The 19,946-nt window shown below is 43.6% G+C and overlaps 1 protein-coding gene across 1 annotated transcript in view; it reads left to right on the top strand.

Annotated features, from left to right (window-relative positions):
- RGS8 (regulator of G protein signaling 8) overlaps positions 1–19,946 on the top strand; it is a 52,925-nt gene that overhangs the window by 11,518 nt on the left and 21,461 nt on the right. The window contains exon 2 of the mRNA XM_054980981.1: positions 8,835–8,893. Within this exon, the coding sequence (XP_054836956.1) occupies positions 8,835–8,893 (59 nt within the window). The remainder of the gene's footprint in view (positions 1–8,834; positions 8,894–19,946) is intronic.

Genomic DNA, 19,946 nt, shown 5'->3' with positions numbered 1-19,946 from the left:
GAAAATGCAGGTATTTACAGTTCATTGCTCTTTTGTACATGCTTTGCATGTGCACTCCCACGCCCCTGCATGATACAGATATTTCTATTTCTTAAAGAATTGGCCCTCTTTAATTTTAAATGCAGTGCTTGTATAAGTTTCAAACTAATTTCAAATGTAGTGTTTATATAAACTTGTATAAGTCTCAATTTAATCTCAAATGTAGTGTTTGTATGAGTTTACTTTTATGCACTTTATGCATGTGGTGGGCATCACCACATCCCACGGTAGCAAATTCTACAAGCCGATCATTCTTTGAGCAAAGAAGTTCTTCTTTTTCTCTGCCCATTAACTTCAATGGGTTTGCATGAGTTCTAGTGGTATGGAAGTGGGAGAAAAAAAATTCTATCCGCATTTTTTCACCTGGTGCATGATTTTATAAACCTCTGTCCCTTTCCTTGGGCATCTGTTCTCTAAATTTAAAAATCTCACACTCCTTAGCCTTTCCTTGTATGGAAATTGCTCCTTTCCTTCGATCATTTTGGCTTCCCTCCTTTGTACCTTTTTCCAGTGCTACAATATTTTTTGATAAGATGGTAACCTGAACTGTATTCAAAATGTGGCTACATCATAGAGCTATACAGATGCTTTACTATACTGGACATCATGTGTTCTGTTCCTTCCCTAATAATGCTTGATGTAGAACTGGCTTTTCCCCCCCATGGCTGCCACACAGTATCCTCTGCAGATATTATGTTAGTGTTTCATTCACATGGTTTTTCACTGTGATGTGCATTTCTTTATACATACATTGAACAGTCACAACAGAACCTCTCCAGTTCGGAGAGACCCGTTTGGAATTCCTCACTGTCTGTTTTCACCATGCTGAATAATTTGGTCTCCTCCACTAACCTGCCTGCTGCTTAATCCCAGTTCCAGATCGTTTATGAACAAATTAAATAGTACTGGTTCTAATGCCAGTCCCAGTTGAACTCCACTGCTTACACCCCTCCTTTGTGATAACTGTCCAAAAAAGAGCTCTCTTACTTTCCATTTCTAATCATTTAACCACTTCCTAGTGCATGAGAGAGCCATCCTCTTCCCCCATGACTGCTAAGGAGCTTTTAGTGAAGGACTTTGTTAAAAGTTTTTTGGAAATCCAGGTATACAGTATATCTATCGGGTCAACCTTGTCCAGTGTATGTTAATCCTTTTAAAGAACTCTAAAATGTTGGCGAGGCAAGAGTTCCCTTTATGGAAGTCATGTTGATCCTTCCTGAGTCAGGCTTGTTTCTCTATGTGCTTAGTAAGTGTATCTTTGATAAGAGTTTCCACCAATTCACGCAGAACAAGTTAGTAAACAGGCTGCATCTTTTTGGATCCGTTTTTAAAACTTGGCGTCACATTACGTATTCTTCTGGAAGGTGGGTCAGTTTTGTTTCCAGATAAAAGAATGTCCCATTTAAATTCCTTAAGAACCCTTGGGTTTCTGCCAACTAGACCTTGTTACTTGGAGCTTCTTAGTTGTTTTCATTTAGATCTAGTACTTCTTCTCTTACCCACTTCTATTTGATTCAGATCTTTCCCTAAAATGGAAGCTCCTTGTAATAACGAGTAGTGTCTTTTGTCAATTAAGTTGAAAGTTATCACCAAAGGGCGCCTGTGTTAACACTGGCAATATTCAAATTTATTTAAACATAATTGGTTAAAAGGGAGATGATTCATCTACCCCAAATCATTTAATTGGTTAACAGCTTCCCTCTTCCACCACACCAAAAGTTTTTGCATTTGTAGAAAATGAATTCAGTTACCATTTTTAAATCCTCTAGTGAGGAATGAGATCTGATTATATTGCTTATTCGTTTGGCTTTCCCTCTCCTACTTGTTCTAAGAATGCATTGTACACATCTTAGAAAACCCAGCTACTTATTTGCCTCTTAAAAACAGACTGCAGACAGCTTAAAACAACAGTTTCCAGGTTAAAATGGTGTTTTTTTCTTTTTAAAGTCCTTAATTAAAAGTTTGAGTAAAGAGAAATGTTTTGGCCTGATACCTAAAAGAAAGCAACGTAGGCGCCAGGCATGGGAAAATGCAGGTATTTACAGTTCATTGCTCTTTTGTACATGCTTTGCATGTGCACTCCCACGCCCCTGCATGATACAGATATTTCTATTTCTTAAAGAATTGGCCCTCTTTAATTTTAAATGCAGTGCTTGTATAAGTTTCAAACTAATTTCAAATGTAGTGTTTATATAAACTTGTATAAGTCTCAATTTAATCTCAAATGTAGTGTTTGTATGAGTTTACTTTTATGCACTTTCTACTGTTATATCTTTCCTTTTTAAACAAAATTTCTATACTTAAAAAAAGAATTGGCTCTTAAGTTATGCTGTCACTTCCAGAAGTGATGCCATCGCGTAGGATGCAGGAGCACACATGTGGGGCCATTTCCTTTGGCTGCCTGCCGATGGCGGGTGACCTCCAGGCAGCGTGCTCCTCCAGCCAATCACCAGCGATCGCCGGACAGAAAGGCACATTTTCAGGAATTTGCCCACCACTGACAGGCACCTGGCAAACTTAAATCTGGCTAGAGAATGGAGATGACCTTGATGGCCCTGGAGATTGATCATGGTCTAAATCTATACACAGATGGCACTGCTTCGTTGTTGCTATTACATTTGTCCACAGCCTTTAGTACTGTGAATCCTTAAATGGTTTTACTGAAATGTGCTGCAATGGTTTTGATAGAAGGTTGTTGTGGGGAAATAGTCATCAGTGCTGTGAGGGCTGTCCTGTGGAACAGTACAGGATTCCGTTTTGTCTCCTTTATTGTTTAATCTTTATGTGAAATTAAACAATATCTTCATGTGAGATTGGTGGAAGATGTCCACAGTTTGAGGATTGAGTGTCATCAATATGTTGATGACAACCAGCTCTATATTTCATTGTCTAAACCATCAAATGTGGGGGGGGGTCTCTATTTTGGGCCTCTGTTTAGCAGCCAGTCAAATGGCTAAGAGAAAATAGGTTAAAGTTAAGTCCTGACAAGATGGTAGGGCTGCCAGTCCCCACTCCCAGCCTTTGCCCCTTACCTGGCCAGAACCAGGTGGCAAAAAACTTCCTGGGTCAGCGCACAGCAGGTACATTCCTGGCACAGCGCAATGATGTCACTGCCATAAATGATGTCATTGTGCCACGCTGGCAGCACATACCTGCTGCTTGTACGCACACGGGCTCTGCAAAGGTGAGTGCTAGGTCCCCCCCCCCCTCCCACCGGGGGTAAGGGGACCTGGAAACCCTACGGAGTGGAGATGATGCTGGTCAGGAATGCTGATCTTGGAGGGTCTTTTTCTCCCCGCTATGGATTGGGTTCAGTTAGCCCTGTTTAATTCTGTGTAAAGTTTGGGAGTCATGTTCAACCCGACCCTGTTCCTGGAAAAACAGAGTAGAGGTTGCCAGGGCTTTTTTTCTGGGAAAAGAGGTGGTAGAACTCAGTGGGTTGCCCTCAGAGAAAATCGTCACATGGCTGGAGGCCCCGCCCCCTGATCTCCAGACAGAGGGGAGTTGAGATTGCTGTCTGTGCCGAGGGCCATCTAAACCCCCCTCTGTTTGGAGATCAGGGGGCGGGGCCACCAGCCATGTGACCATTTTCAAGAGGTTCTGGAACTCCGTTCCACCGCGTTCCCCCTGAAAAAAAGCCCTGGAGGTTGCTATGAAAAATGCCTTCTTCCTTCTTTATACTGATGTGTAGGCTAGGCTATCGTAACAGTGTCTAGATGGGATTTGAAGACAGCCCAGAAATTTCAGTAAGATCAAAACGCAGCAGTGCACTTATCAGGACAGGCATAAAGTATAACACACATATTACACCACTGTTGCAGGAACTTCATTGACTGCTTACTACTTTACAAACCTGAGTTGTTCAGGCAAGCATTTTTATAAAATATCAGGGCCTGCACTGAAGCCAGCTAGTTCTTAGTAAGTATGTGATGTGATTTTAAGTAGTTTGTATTTGCTTTTTGTTCTTGTATTTATGATTGTTGGTTCTAGTTTGTAATCTGCTTTGATCCCTTTAGGAAGAAGGCCAGAACAGAACCAAGGTAAATGAATGGACTATCTGCTCGTAAGAAATATTTGTATGTGTATCCATCCAGCCATGGAAAATTGTACCCAACCGTTAAGTTGTGGTTGCAAAATGTTACAGCATGGTGGGATGTGGGCAATCAGTTTGGCACTAAGCTCTGAGTCTGCGATGAATCAGATTGTTTGACAATGCACCCGAATTGCCAGTTATCACAGGCTGACTGACTGACAAGGAAACCAAACAGACAACCAGTTTAGCCTGGATTCAAAGCTTGCTAGGCACCCAGTAACTCACTGTCAGGGGGCTCCAAAGTTCCTACTGTGAAATCCAATGGAAGACCTGAATCAGGGAGGAAAACTGGTTGAGATACCAGAAATCAGTGACTATCTCCTATCACTTTAAATGTCAACAAATACTAACCACAGGGGGCAATTTGAATCAGGACTGTGATGCTAGATGAGGATGTGTTTCTGAGTCTCTCTACACGAGACATCTGACACATAAAGAGCACGTGTCAGGAGATGCAATGGTAGCTGGGAAGGGTAGTTTAAAAAAGACAGAACCAGCAGCAGGGCAAAGGCTTTGCTAAACACTGGAGCTGTATGAAGGGGCTGTGAAATGCCGGAAGAGAAACTTCAACCTATTATAACCTCTCCAGGTCCAAGCCTGGCTCTGGAAGGCAGCTTCAGCCCCTTTCCATTCCTTGCTGCCTTCTGGTTGTGATCCCACACAGTTTTAGATTGGAGAGGTGAAATTGACAGAGCCTTGGGGCATGTGAAAATGAAATTAACAAACCCTCTGAAGAGCAATCTCTGCCGGCTCTGTCTTTTTAAACTACACTTCCCTGCTAACGTTGCATCTACACTTGACTAACATGCGCTGAGGCATCTCGTGGAGAGAGTCTCTAAGTCTTTTACACTTTCCCTAATATGAGTAGCCCAAGTGGGTACTACCCGTAGGTAATAGTATTGTTTCTTACATGAGTTTTTGGTAGGATTGCCAATTCTGGCTTGGGAAATTTCTATAGTGCCTGAGACATTCAATCGAGATACGATGCTATAGAGATCAGTTCCCCTGGAAGAAGTAGCAGCTTTGGACTCTACTACTGCTGCTTCCTTCCAGGGAACTGTCCTCTGTAGTCTGGAGATCAGTTGTAATTCTAGGATAACTCCAGGCCCCATCTGGAGGTAGGCAATCCTAATTTTTGGCCCTTTCCATGTGGGTTTCTTCCCTGGGTTCATTGCTGTTGGGAAGCAGGTTTTTTTGTTTCCATGCAGCATTGTAGTGCATTCATGCTCCTCCACGGTTTCCCCAGACTTTCTCTGATCTTTCTCAAACCTACTTTGCTGCAAAGGCTTGAGAAAGATGTCAGAAAGGTGGCTGCCATGTAGATGGGAACGTTTCAAACCCACATGGCAGCCATTGTCCCTGACCCTGTCCTTGCAGTGGCCATTTCTTTCCCACCACTAGGGTTGGGGAGGGGGTTATATTGCCAATTTCATATTGCCATATTGATATAGCATCTAGGGTTGCCATCCTCCAGGTGGGGTCTGAGATCTTTTGGAATTACAGTTGCTCTCTAGATTACAAAGATCAGATTCCCCTTAGAACATGGCTGCTTTGGAGGCATTATATCCCATTGAGGTCCCTGACCTCCCCAAGTTCCTACCTAGGACTACGGGTAGTACTCAAGTAAGTAATGAGTAATAGGTACACTTAACAGGGGCCAAAGAGTCTATGGTTGGTTGGCCTGGGCTCCATGCCCATTAGCATGATATGGTTAATTAATAATATTTCTGAACTAAAATAGTATTGCTTCTTACATGAGTGCCTGACCTCCCCAAGTTCCATGAGTCCCCTGACCTCCATGAGTCCCTGACCTCCCCAAGTTCCATGTGTCCCCTGACCTCCATGAGTCCCTGACCTCCCCAAGTTCCATGAGTCCCCTGACCTCCACGAGTCCCTGACCTTCCCAAGTTCCATGAGTCCCCTGACCTCCATGAGTCCCTGACCTCCCCAAGTTCCATGAGTCCCTTGACCTCCATGAGTCCCTGACCTCCCCAAGTTCTATGAGTCCCCTGACCTCCACGAGTCCCTGACCTTCCCAAGTTCCATGAGTCCCCTGACCTCCATGAGTCCCTGACCTCCCCAAGTTCCATTCCCACATCTCCAGGGATTTCTCAACCTAGAACTGGCAGTCCTATTGTCTGAATTCTCAACTTTCATTGTTTTAAAAAAGTAAGTCTTTGCCTAGCCCTTCTGTTGTGGAGATAAAAGGGAAAGGCATACCTCCACAACAGAAGGGGCTAGAGAGGGTTCTTTTTGTATCTGAAAGCTGGCAATTTAGAGAACCTGTTACACACATTTTTGTAATGGTATAGCGATATAACGGTATTCAGTTGCTGACATTTTCTAAAAATTGAAGAAAGCCTTAGTAACATTTTTGTAATGGTATAGTGATATAACGGTATCCAGTTCCTGACATTTTCTAAAAATTGAAGAAAGCCCTAGTGGGCTGCGAGAGGGAATAGCCATTGCTGGATGAGTCTGGGAAAGGAAACTGCAGGGAAACTGGCAGGAGAGTGGGGGAAATTGTCTCTGAATATAGAACTGATGAATAACATCTAGGAATCCTCCCAAATCACTATGATCTTTATCACAATGATTTTGGGGGTTCCTAGAGTGGTGACCAGAAGTGATATCACTTCCGGGGTTCAGACATTAGCCCTCTCCCACTTTCTCCTGTCGCAAAGATCAGCAGGCCTGGCAACCTTAGAATTGTAACCCATGTTACAATTCTTCATCACCCAAAGGAATGAATCTTTGGCCCTGACTGCGGGTGTTTAGGTCTTGGGACTCTCTTCTGAATCAGAGGGGAATGGCAATATGTGGCAGTTGCCCTTGTGATTAGTAGGTGGATTGGCAACTGTGCTGGGATGTAGGTGGAGTTGCCTACTCTGGGTTGGGAAATTCCTGGAGATTTGGGGGTGTAGCCTAGGGAAGGCAGAGTTTGGAAAGGGGAGGAACCTCAGTGGAGTGTAGTACCATAGAGGCTACCCTCCAAAGCAGCCATTTTCTCCAAGGGAACCAACCTTTGTAGTCTCGAGATCAGTTGCAATTCTGAGATATCTCCTGGCCCCACCTGGAGGTTGGTAACCCTAGCTGCAGGTAGAAATCAATTTTGCCTGTCCTGTAGGCTCAGGAGAGAGCAATGCCAGAGAACTCTGGGTGTTAAGTGGGTCCGAGCTTCAAGGCAAGATGAAGAAAGGGGAAGTCCAAAAAATAATTGGTCAAGTAATGTTCAAAGAAAGCAGCATTTATTTCATTTATAGCTTTCTTCCATCATGAAACTCAAGAGGGCTTATGAAAGGGTCCTCAGAAAGCCTCCCAGCTAAGCACTGAACCGCTTCACTTCAGCAATGTGGTTGTCTCATGTATACTTTGGGACACAAAACAGAGGACTGGCTGGGAAATAAAACAGCAGACTGGTAGCAAATGCAAAAAGGTTATTCTGTGTACCATATTTTTATCTTACCCTTCTTCCAAGGAGCTCAGGGTAATAGCATCCTTCATTTTGTCCTGCAAACACTATCCTGGCTCTAAATTTATTAATTTATAGTATTTCTTGATTACTCTTCTATAGTCTAAAGCTCAAGGTGATCTATGATATGTAGAAGATAAATGATTTAAAAAAGAGCCCAATAACCATCAGTATCCTTAAAACACACACACACACACAAGATGTGCCCTAGACAGAAGAAGGGGCACAGCCAGTAGCCTCTGCTGGGAAGAATGAAGCTGCTGCGTGGAATAGGATTGGGTGACTATTTTAAGGAACACGAGTGGGTGGCTATTTTAAGGGTGGCCTTCAAATTTATTCTAGTTCTAGAATTCACCTGAATGCTGGGCAAGGAAGAGGGGGAGGGAGACAAAGTGAGAAGAAGGTGTGCTTGGGATGGCAGGAGATGTGGATGGATGATGATAATAACCAGGTGAGAAGATGCATGAGAATATGAGAGATAGCACCAGTGAGTTGAGGTGGAGGAGCAATTCACACCTCTCTATTTTAGTTAACTCTGTCACTTTTTTTGGCTGTGCGTTTATCACACAGTTGCACCCAATAAGAAACCTACATTTCCATTTAATTGAGGCAATTTGATTTCACCGGCTTCGATGCTCTTTAATTAAACTCCCTGAGGTTATTCTGTCCCACCTCACCCACTCTACTGGTTGCCTGCATAGCCTAGACAGCATCGGGGACGTACCAACCCATCCTCGATAAAGCCAGCCAGGGCGTATTTTGAAATAATGTGGGCTTGTATTTTGTTCTAACAGGGCAAAACCCCACAAGGAATATTTTCAAGGGGCAGGGGACCTTGCAATTCTCCTTGCAAAACACTGGCCACGTGTATTTTCTGCATACCCCCCCGAGTGGTGGATTAACTTTAATTCAGTAGAAGCAAAGGGATTTGCCATCAGGTTATCAAGGAGTAACAGGATGAAGGAGGATACTCCCAAATGCTCCGATCAGGTGGGCACTTTGCAAATCCTACCAATGGGGACATGTGAGCCAGCTCTGCAGTGCTAGCCAAGCCTCGAGCCTGCTCATCCAGACGGCTTTCGTGTTTACTGGATGTGAGATGCAGAGAGGATGAGAGCTTTCAGCTGAGCTGTTGCTTGGGGAGGATTGAGAAGTGGGGAGAGAAAGGAAGGTGTGCCTCTGTGTGTGGCTTCTGCCCTCTCTTAAGAGATTGCTCTATTCTCTCCATAGAGCCTCTCTGAAAACACAATTGGCAAAGATCTCCAGAACACGAGGACAGGTCAAAGGCAGTGAGTATCTTTTCTTAGTTTCTATGTGTGTGTGTCTGTCTATTAGAAATGCATAGTCCATGTTTAATTTGCCTGCTGTCTCGGGCTCTGTGATGTCCTTTTGTTTCTGTTCATGCAGTTTATCTCTCGATTCCCCCCCCCCCCCGTGGAATAGCACCCTCCAACTCTACCAGAAGACATGATCGGCAATTGTACCATGACATCTTATTTGATAGGCATGCAAACTCTCCCCCCCCCACCCCCAAGCTTCAAAAGATGTACTTGAATATAATGAAGAAAATCTCCCTTGTACATCTTCTGTATATTGTGGGGTTAATTTCCTTGCCTGGAGGAAAGTGTCAGGGAGGTAAGATTGTGGTGATGGTTTCCAGTACAAAGCCGGGTGCAAATCCTTTCCCTGTGGGCTGTACCTGCTGTCAGAATTCACAGGTGCTTTGGTTAATTCTTGCGGCAGTTAATAATGACTGCAGATACCCTTCGGGAGTGGGAGGTTTAGAAGGGGGGGTGGTGGTCACCTGTGCCTTGATCAACAGGAGTTGTTGTGGCTAGAAATGAGGGAGAAGGCAGGAGGGTGGAGACAGTTTGCGGAGCAGGACAGAGAGGTGGGAAATCAGAAGTCCAAGAATGAGGCAGACGGGGGAAACTTTGAAGTGTTTGCAAGTATATGGGCACAGACAGCAGGCCTTCTTTGTGTCCCCTTGCAACCACCTCCTTCAAGCAGCACCACAAGGAAGAACAGATTCTTGGTTAGCTACATGGGCAGGACTGGAGAGCCCGGTTGATCCCGTTGTTCAGGAAATTCTGGCCAGTGGAATTCAGAGAGGCAGAGTCACATGCTGTAGACCTGCATGAGGGTGGGATGGAGGCTGCAACTGTGTTAATAAGGAAATAAAGGGGATTAGAGAATTACAGGGATTGATTTCAGCTAAAATACGGTGCAAGGCAGACAGTTGGGGAAGGGATTAAAAGAAATGCTGTGGCTGGCATGCAATGCAATCCCTGGTCCATTAGTTAGAAAAGGTTTCTCTGTGTGTGTGTGTTTCTCTGTCTGTGTTTGTGTTTTAATGTAATCGGATTTTTAAATGGATGCCCAGATCGGCTCCTGGGAGCCCACTTCTGAATTACGAAGGCCTTCAGAGCCATCTCCCTGTCTCAGCACAGACAATCTTTTTGATCTCCTTTTTTGTCTTTCCATCAAAGTAATCTCCTCTGGGGAGGGGGAGTGGAGATGAAGGCTTATGGATGATTCCACTTGTGTGATGCTTCGTAGGATGTATACATAAATATAGTCAGGGCTATAAGCTTATGGGGACCTTCTAATTTAAGGCCACTCGACGAATTTGTGGCAGAGGCGAGAGATGAACCGAAGGCTATCCAGCTCGTATTTTTGCTAGTTCTTGTGCTACAGGAGCGGCGGGTCGATATGGTTTGCCTAAAGGCCCAATTAAACTTGATGGGGAGGGAATCCATGTGTATTTTATTAATGTGTTGCTTGTTGTTCACAAGAAAAATAGATTATTTTTTCATGCAAAAAGGAGTGCCTGGATGACGGGATCAAAATCCTTCTCCCCTGACCTTCCAGTACTGCATTGCTTTAAGCATTTTCCTCCCCGCAGCTTACATCTGGTCTTGGAGCCTAGCTGGGCCAAAAATAATGATTCAGTTAGAGAAATGAAGGGAAATAAGGGGATAGGGTTTAGCTCTCCTCGCCCTTGTACCCTGGTTTATAATAAAAATTAGACACCCCCTTGCTTTACACCCAGCCTTTGGATGCCCAGTCACATCCTGCTGGATCATCAGAACACTAACGCAGTCCGTTTTAGACTGAGGGTCCATCTTTTGCTGTAGCACCCTCTATGGGATCGGCTTTCATTTTGCTTTATTTATTCAGTCCATTTTTATCTCACCCTTCTTTCATGGGTTCCAGGGCAGCAGGCATTGTCCTGTGCCCCATTTTCTCCTCACACCAACCCTGTGAGGCAGGTTAAGTTGAGAATGTGTGACTGGCGCAAGTTCACTCAGCAAGTTTCCATAGCAGAACAGAGATTCAAACCTGGATCTCTCAGATCTTAGTCTGACTGTCTAAATACAGCGGCGTGACGAAATTCCCGACAATGGTGATCTCTTTAAAACATCAAAGGAGTGGGTCGTGTTAACTATAAATGGAAGTGGGTATATTTACTGGATTTGCAAATGGGTTCTCAGTTATAACTAAAGCACAAGTCTAGCAATTTTAGTATTAGAATAATTTTATCTTATTAGATTTTATCCACCTTTTGCTATCTATTTTATGCTATGTATATTTTATTGGGATATTTTATCTCGAATGTTTTATTCTGCTTGCAATTGGATGTTTTAATGATTTTAGGATGGCTTAAATTTCAATTGATGTAACTATGTAATTCAGCTTAAGACCTATGGTCAATCGAACTTGTAAATAAAAGGAAAGGAATACTGCACTGCATTGGCTTTCAGGCATGTCCATCTTTCTCTGAGCGCAAGTACAAAGGAGGAAACGGTTCTTGTTATCTTCTTGGGGGACGGGGTAGACATGGCTTGTTGTGCAAAGATGAGAAAAGGTGTGCCTGCTAGAATTCTCTCTTCTAAAAAATGTCAAACAGCACCATCCTCTGGCTAACCCCCTTTCCCCCATCTCTGTTCCAGTGGTACAAGGTAAATATCCTGGAATGGAAACGCAAGAACTGGAGAGGAAGGTGTTTGCTGGGGAGAACGGGTATGTCATTTTAGCCTGCTTTTTCTCCAACGGAGCTTGCAAATTAGAAATAAGCCTTGCTGAAGAAGAGAGGCTTTTGCAGGGAAGAGGTGGTGGCATCCAAAGGATAAAAATCCCCCTCTTTCCACCTGCAAATGCCTTCCAAGGCTGTTTTTCCCCTCAGGCAGGCTTGCTAATTCTCCTCCCAGAATCTTTGGGAAAAAATAGGCTAAAAATGTATGAGGGAGTGACATTTGTGTGTGTGGGGGGGGGGCGTTAAGCACTCTCACCCTGCTTCTCCCTGCTGTTGTCTCTCTCTGGCCACACAGGACCATACCAGACACGTATTTAACAACATACTTCTGCAGAGAGAATCTGTTATTCTGCCCTAACCTCTATGCCTATGCTAATATTGATGTTCCCTCTCTTTCTACTTGGCTGTTCATTTTCGCTTGCAGTTCCCTTCTAAGTTCTCTTGATAAAACCAGTCCGGGGTTCTAGTAGGCCCAAGCCCCATCTGATCCCTTTGCCCTTTTCTTTTCCCCCCTCTTCGTGAGAGCTCTGTGTAGATCACCCTTCCTGGCAGGACCCTGAACTCAAGAGACCAGCTGCTTCAGAAATAGTGCTTGCGTTTTTTGTTGCGTGGGAGAACACTAGAGCCTGTAAAAAGCAACAGCAGTGGCAACAACTGTGTGAAGTCATCCTGTTGTTTTATTGACAGGCCAGTTTCAGTGCCTGTTTTCCCAAGATGCCTGTCCAGCAACTCAAGCATGACATGAAAGGAAGGGAAAATTGTCTTCCTTAACCCGTTTCACCCGAGACAAGATTTACTGAAAGACAATGAGCTGCAACAGCTGCTTTTCCACTGGTGACCTGGAAGCTGGATCTTGACCTCAGTGCCAGGGGGAAGGGTAACCCTTATACTTCCTGCTAGCATCAACCCTGTGTTCAGGACCACTCTAGGAAAATAGTTGCTTCCAGGAAGCAAGAAAGGTCACTGTGTCAAGGATAGTTGCCCGCCTTATGCAAAGGATTCTTCTCATGCAAACAATTCATTGATTTTCTTTTTTAAGCAACAGAATACAGCATTGTTACTATTTCTGCCCTCAAGTCTTGACTCCTGGAAACCCCACGGGCCAGCTTCGCTTGCCATTCCCTGAGAGCATTAACTAACTGGGATGCCTACCTGGCAACGTTACTGATGCCGCGGAGGTAATTGTTATGAAATACCCCGTCTCTTGAATGTCTCTCTCCTTATTGCCCCAGTTCTTCACCTGAAAAGACTCTACCCAGGCACACAAGCACAGAAGCCGGGCTCTTTGATTCCTGTAAGCTGGATCGGCCCTGGCAGCAGGATGAAACTCTAGAGGAGATAAGATCATTCAAGATTGTTATTGGATGTATGTGTATACGCACACATACATATATAAGATTCCTACCATCAGAAAGCTAGCCCCATAGGGAGAGAGGTTCTACCCATACCTTCCCAAAGCTTATGATACGCAGAGAGCTTCTTATGTTAGGGGAAAATATTCAAATACTATTTCACTCCCCATTCACCATTGAACCTCCTTAGAATTTATTTATTCAATTGATTAATGTATTACATTTTTATCCCGCCCTTCTTTCAAGGAGCTCAGGGCCCCTTGCACGATTCTCGCAAAATAAAACACAAATCCATTTTTTTTAACATTTGTTTAAATAGAAGCATTTGAGAGTCACAGCTTACTTGCACAGTTCCCCCTTCTTCTGTTTTATCCTCCCAACTATTCTGCTGAAAGTGTAGAGCCAGCCTCATTTCTTGTTATTAGTGAACTGGGTGCATGTGCCGAGCTCCTTGTAATGTACTTCCTCTCCCCTGCTTCATTCCTTTGCTTTTCCATTTCCCATATCATTGCCTCCTGCATCCCATCTTGGATGCTACCGGCTGCTTCCCTCCCATCATGATATCCTGCACATGCTATGTTTTGCTGCAGTCTCCCTGCCTGGTGTGTATTGTCATTTCCTCCTGCAGTCCTTTGATCTCAGACTGCACAGGAGTTTAGCCAGCATTGAGGTGATACATGTCATATAGCTGAATTGAGCGATCTGGGAGTTTCTCGCTGTTGTTTGCCGAAATAGACTTTGTGAGCAAGGCAAGTAATTGGAGCACCTAGGATTGCCTACTCCAGGTTGGGAAATTCCTGGAGATTTGGAGGTGGAGCCTGGGCAGGGTGGAGTTTGGCAAGGGGAGGGTCCTCAATGGAGGATAATACTATAGAGTCCACCCTCCAATGCAGCCATTTTCTCCAAGATAATGGATACCTGTAGTCTGGAGATCAGTTGTAATTCCAGGAGATCTCCAGGCCCCACCTGGAGGTTGGCAGTCCTAGGGGCGATCCATGCAGGAGCATCATGGTTTTGAGAAAAAGAGCACCAAGGATCTCCAATCATTTTCCTTAACAGGAGGATTGGATTTTGTAGTTAATGTGCCTGTACCCGTAGGTAGAGCCTTGAAGGAATTGGCTTTTGGTCAGTGTTTCCCCACCCGTGGACTGGGACACAAAAGTAGGTTGTGAAGCCTCTGAAAGTGGGTCACAGGCCAGCCCTCCCTTATGGCCTCCCTAAAGGTTCCTACCTTTTGCATCATTCGTTCTCTCCTATTCCTCTTGGTCAGCTTCTCAGCTTCTCACCTTCCACCTCTGCAACAATAATGAGGGAAGGAAATCTGTCAGGCAACTAGTACTTTACAGTAGTAGCTGGAAGGAGGAAAAAAAGTATGAAGAGTTGTGGGGAGCTGTTCAAATGCAAAAGCTTTGTACTTTGGAATGCCACTTGTTTGAGGGCAGCTGTGCCTTTTGTGCAGTGTTTGTTCATTTCTTAAGAGCATCCAGTTGGCTACTGTAGAAAATGGAATGCTGGACTACATGGGCACGCAGGTCATAATCTACCTAGGGCACCCCAAAACCTGGGTCAGCCCTACTAACAGTGCAGCCCTAAGCAGAGTTACTCCAGTCTAAGTCCATTGACTTCAACGAGCTTAGACTGGAGTAACTCTGTTTAGGATTGCACTGTAAGTAAATTTGGACTTGTGGGTCACACCATACCAAAAAGGCTGGGAACCATTGCTTTAGATTACATGTCCATATATCAGTATTGCTAACAAAGGGTGCACGCCCCATGTACCTTTTTAACAGATATGGTCATTGTTTTCTTGCTTGCTTGTACTTGCTTCATTCACATACCAAAGGGGTGCAATGCTACAGCTGACTTGCCATGTAGTCGCACTCCTATCCGGGTGGCCAAATATAATCTGCTGGCTTTGTGAACAGGATTTCATAGCTCTGTGGCTGTTGACTGAACTTTGAAGTCCTGCAGATGTTTGTAGCATTTTGCAAGGTGCCCTAGGGCAGAAATGGGGGAAATTGATGATATCTGTATGTGGAAAATAAAAGGGTCGCAACTCAAGTCCTTAAACTGTTCAATTGGTAGATTAACCCACTGAAGCTCTGGTTGATTATCTTTGGGAAGCCAGTTTTTAATTGATGACATCTGCTTTTCATTGGTGGTGAGTCAGGATAAAGAAACACTTGCTTATTTCTTCAAAGCTATTTTGGCTGAAATGTATTAGAGTATCCAGGAATGAAAATGAAAATATGATGGCGGATGCTTACATAAGAGCAGCTGAACTAGACCAGTGGGCCATCTAGCCCTCCATTCTGTCTCACATATCAGCCAGCTTCCCTGGAAGGTCTAGAAGCTAGTCATGAAGGCCTAAGCCTGCCCCCACCCTATTGTTGCCCCAACACTGGTATTCATAAATTTACTGCCACTGAACATGGAGGTTCCATTTAGTCATTGTGGCTAACAGCTATGACCTTGTCTAATCCCTTCCCTAAGCCAATCAAGGCTGTATCTGCAGCTTGTTGGGTACAGTGCTATCATTTCACCATAGCAGTCATTTGCAGATGGTTTGCCTGTGTAGACAATCTAGGAGGTGAAAGATGGCTATACTGCAGTGATAGCACAGTTTCCGATGAGATGTGAATACAGCCTAAATTTGTGGGCATCACCACATCCCACGGTAGCAAATTCTACAAGCCGATCATTCTTTGAGCAAAGAAGTTCTTCTTTTTCTCTGCCCATTAACTTCAATGGGTTTGCATGAGTTCTAGTGGTATGGAAGTGGGAGAAAAAAAATTCTATCCGCATTTTTTCACCTGGTGCATGATTTTATAAACCTCTATCCCTTTCCTTGGGCATCTGTTCTCTAAATTTAAAAACCTCACACTCCTTAGCCTTTCCTTGTATGGAAATTGCTCCTTTCCTTCGATCATTTTGGCTTCCCTCCTTTGTACCTTTTTCCAGTGCTACAATATTTTTTGGTAAGATGGTAACCTGAACTGTATTCAAAATGTGGCTACATCATAGAGCTATACAGATGCTTTACTATACTGGACATCATGTGTTCTGTTCCTTCCCTAATAATGCTTGATGTAGAACTGGCTTTTTTCCCCCATGGCTGCCACACAGTATCCTCTGCAGATATTATGTTAGTGTTTCATTCACATGGTTTTTCACTGTGATGTGCATTTCTTTATACATACATTGAACAGTCACAACAGAACCTCTCCAGTTCGGAGAGACCCGTTTGGAATTCCTCACTGTCTGTTTTCACCATGCTGAATAATTTGGTCTCCTCCACTAACCTGCCTGCTGCTTAATCCCAGTTCCAGATCGTTTATGAACAAATTAAATAGTACTGGTTCTAATGCCAGTCCCAGTTGAACTCCACTGCTTACACCCCTCCTTTGTGATAACTGTCCAAAAAAGAGCTCTCTTGCTTTCCATTTCTAATCATTTAACCACTTCCTAGTGCATGAGAGAGCCATCCTCTTCCCCCATGACTGCTAAGGAGCTTTTTGTGAAGGACTTTGTTAAAAGTTTTTTGGAAATCCAGGTATACAGTATATCTATCGGGTCAACCTTGTCCAGTGTATGTTAATCCTTTTAAAGAACTCTAAAATATTGGTGAGGCAAGAGTTCCCTTTATGGAAGTCATGTTGATCCTTCCTGAGTCAGGCTTGTTTCTCTATGTGCTTAGTAAGTGTATCTTTGATAAGAGTTTCCACCAATTCATGCAGAACAAGTTAGTAAACAGGCTGCATCTTTTTGGATCCGTTTTTAAAACTTGGTGTCACATTACATATTCTTCTGGAAGGTAGGTCAGTTTTATTTCCAGATAAAAGAATGTCCCATTTAAATTCCTTAAGAACCCTTGGGTTTCTGCCAACTAGACCTTGTTACTTGGAGCTTCTTAGTTGTTTTCATTTAGATCTAGTACTTCTTCTCTTACCCACTTCTATTTGATTCAGATCTTTCCCTAAAATGGAAGCTCCTTGTAATAACGAGTAGTGTCTTTTGTCAATTAAGTTGAAAGTTATCACCAAAGGGCGCCTGTGTTAACACTGGCAATATTCAAATTTATTTAAACATAATTGGTTAAAAGGGAGATGATTCATCTACCCCAAATCATTTAATTGGTTAACAGCTTCCCTCTTCCACCACACCAAACGTTTTTGCATTTAATGAATTCAGTTACCATTTTTAAATCCTCTAGTGAGGGATGAGATCTGATTATATTGCTTATTCATTTGGCTTCCCCTCTCCTACTTGTTCTAAGAATGCATTGTACACATCTTAGAAAACCCAGGTACTTATTTGCCTCCATCAAATGCTGGCGGGCATGCAAAAGGTTCTCCTGTTCTAAATGTTATGCGGCAGGCTGCACAGTGCCAGGGAGATAATCATCTTATCCAGCTAACATTTAGATTTGCTCTAAAATTACATTTTTAAAATGTTCAATAAATAGAAGCCATCCAAGAGTGATTAGAACAGAAGGAAGAAGTGGGCACTGTGCAAATTATCTCAGGGACAGTGCCAAAGCTTTCTGCAACTTCTTCCCATATGGCAATGAGAAATGTCACTTTATATTTAACTGTGCACGCGATAAAAAGCTTCTGCTGGCTGATGCATGGTAAAGTTTGCAGAAGGAAGTCTTCTGAGTCTCAAAGGAGAGTTAAGAGCATGGGCAGAATTACTGTTGTGGTTTTGGATTTACAGAGCCCGTGTGGTATACTTACAATGGTTTTCGTAGTGTGTTCGAGGAAGAATTGGGGCTGTGGAAGTGACGGGTAATGCTGGAGCAGGTTTATTAAAAATCAGCGTGCCCCCACCCCTGACTCCCAGTTTCAACGGCATCCCTAACCTCATAGGCAGAGCAGAGCTGAGCAGTTGAAGGAATAGAGGGACTAGGGTGACTGAGACAGAATCCCGCCGCCCTCAACAACTGAGGCTTTGTCTGCGGCCCACTACTAAAGGGCACTGAGGGCATGACAGCCCCAAACTCCAGCCCTTGGGAGTCAGACGCTGACAAGGTGCAAAAGAGTGGAAGATTCTATCTGAGAAATGATGCCGTGAGAGGGGAATAGTTAAGCCTCTCCTGGACCCATCCAAACAAACCCTCCTTATGGCTGCTTTTTAGTGTTTAAAAAAAATACATTGGGAGATGCAGGCTGCGCTCCTAAGCAAAAACACAAAATGCTGAAATAAACCTCTGCAAAAATATATCTAAAGCAGATTTTATTTAGCATGTCCACATTGTTGCATGTTGTTTAATAGGCAGGTGCCATCACAAATATCAGTTGAAGAAGGCTTTGTGAAACAGGAAGATTACTGCATTCCTAAATCATTGCATTTTGTATTCTTACAAAGTGTAAACATATATATTACTATTGCTTAGACACACTTTTGCAGTGGTGATTTTTAGCAACTGTGTTTTTGTGCATTGTTGTTCCTTTTATTGCAGTCCTAAGTGCATTTAATAGGGTGAATGTCCCAATGAAGGCAATGGGATTTACTTTTGATTGCACTGACACTCCTGGATCTTCCATGTAACATGTAACTCAGTCACTAGACTAAAAATTGAGAAAACGGCTTATTGTATAAGCAAGGGGCTGAGGGTCTTTGAAAAGCAGGTGGAAAACTGTACAGTGCAATCCCTGACGTAGTTAGCCCCTTCTAAGTCTACTGAAAATCAAGGGGCTTAGAAAAGTACAACGATGTTTAGGATTACACAGTGATAGGTAACTGTCAGTGCAATCCTTTGCAAAGTTATTCCAATGTATGCCTATTGATTTCAGTGGGCTTAGACTGGAGTAACTCTTTGTCGGATTGAACTGTGTATGTCACTTGCCTTGTTTTCACGCTTTCAGCAAATCTTTTTTGCTTGTGTAGCTGAAGTGGAAATGGGACTGAGCTCGAATAAGCGCGTGATTCATAGCCCTGCCACGAGAGTCGCAAATATGTTTATTGTAGATGTATACTCTTCAGGGAACCCTAAATGGCTGCAACTGTCTGCTAAGTGTACACTTAGTGAGAAGCCTGGGTTTACCTCTGCGAAGAGTGTGAAATGTATCATTGATAATATATCATGTAAACACAAACAAACCCTCTTAACAGGCCTAGACTTCTCTAATTTTCAGCTTATTTTTTTTTCTTTCTTTACACAAGGGAGAATATTCTATTCAGAATATGCTTCTGAAAATTCCTTTCCCTTCCTGTAGAAAGTGTGCCTAAGCTTTCTGAACTACCTTTATATTATAATGGAGATGAGATTTCATCACTTAAATCACTGGATTGGCGTGGACAGCTTTGAGTGGGTGGGAAATGTTTTCAGAGAAACGCAAAACAATGTTCATAGATTAACCCAGAGCAAATCAGAAATTGACCTCGACCCACAGGCTTTTCCAGCTGCATCTGTGCAGAAAAAAACCTGACATGGAGTAGTGGTTAGAGTGTCAGGCTAGATTCTGAGAGACCCAAGTTCAAATCTCTGCTTTGCCATGGAAGCTCATTAGGTTACCTTGGGCTCCTTGCTCTCCCTCAGCCTAACTTACCTCAAAGAGCTGTTGTTAGGATAAAATGGGGAAGGGGGGAATTTAACCTGAAACTCTCAAGATCTTGCTTAGAAATCAAGCTGGCAATCCCCCAAGAAGAACTGGGAGAAGATGGGTGCATGGATGTACAACCTCACTTCCAGTGAAATCTGGAAGTGATGTCATTCAGTTAAACCATAGAGTTTTGGTTGAATCCTAGAGCATTGCCCCCAACTTAGTGATGTTACTTCCAGTATTTGCTGGAAGTGACATTGCTCACTGGTGCACTCCTCCATTTCCCCCCATTTTTCTCCTGCCAGCCTTGGAAATACTGGTGGGGAACCAGGGTAAGAGGTGGGAGATCTCAGCTAGAGTGTGAAACCTGGCCTGCCTAGTCATGATGCAAGATTGCACAAAGCTCTGA

This window comes from Eublepharis macularius, chromosome 5 (genome assembly GCF_028583425.1).
Source record: "Eublepharis macularius isolate TG4126 chromosome 5, MPM_Emac_v1.0, whole genome shotgun sequence".
NCBI classification, from domain to species: domain Eukaryota; kingdom Metazoa; phylum Chordata; class Lepidosauria; order Squamata; family Eublepharidae; genus Eublepharis; species Eublepharis macularius.
This window is presented reverse-complemented; position numbering and strand designations above follow the sequence as displayed.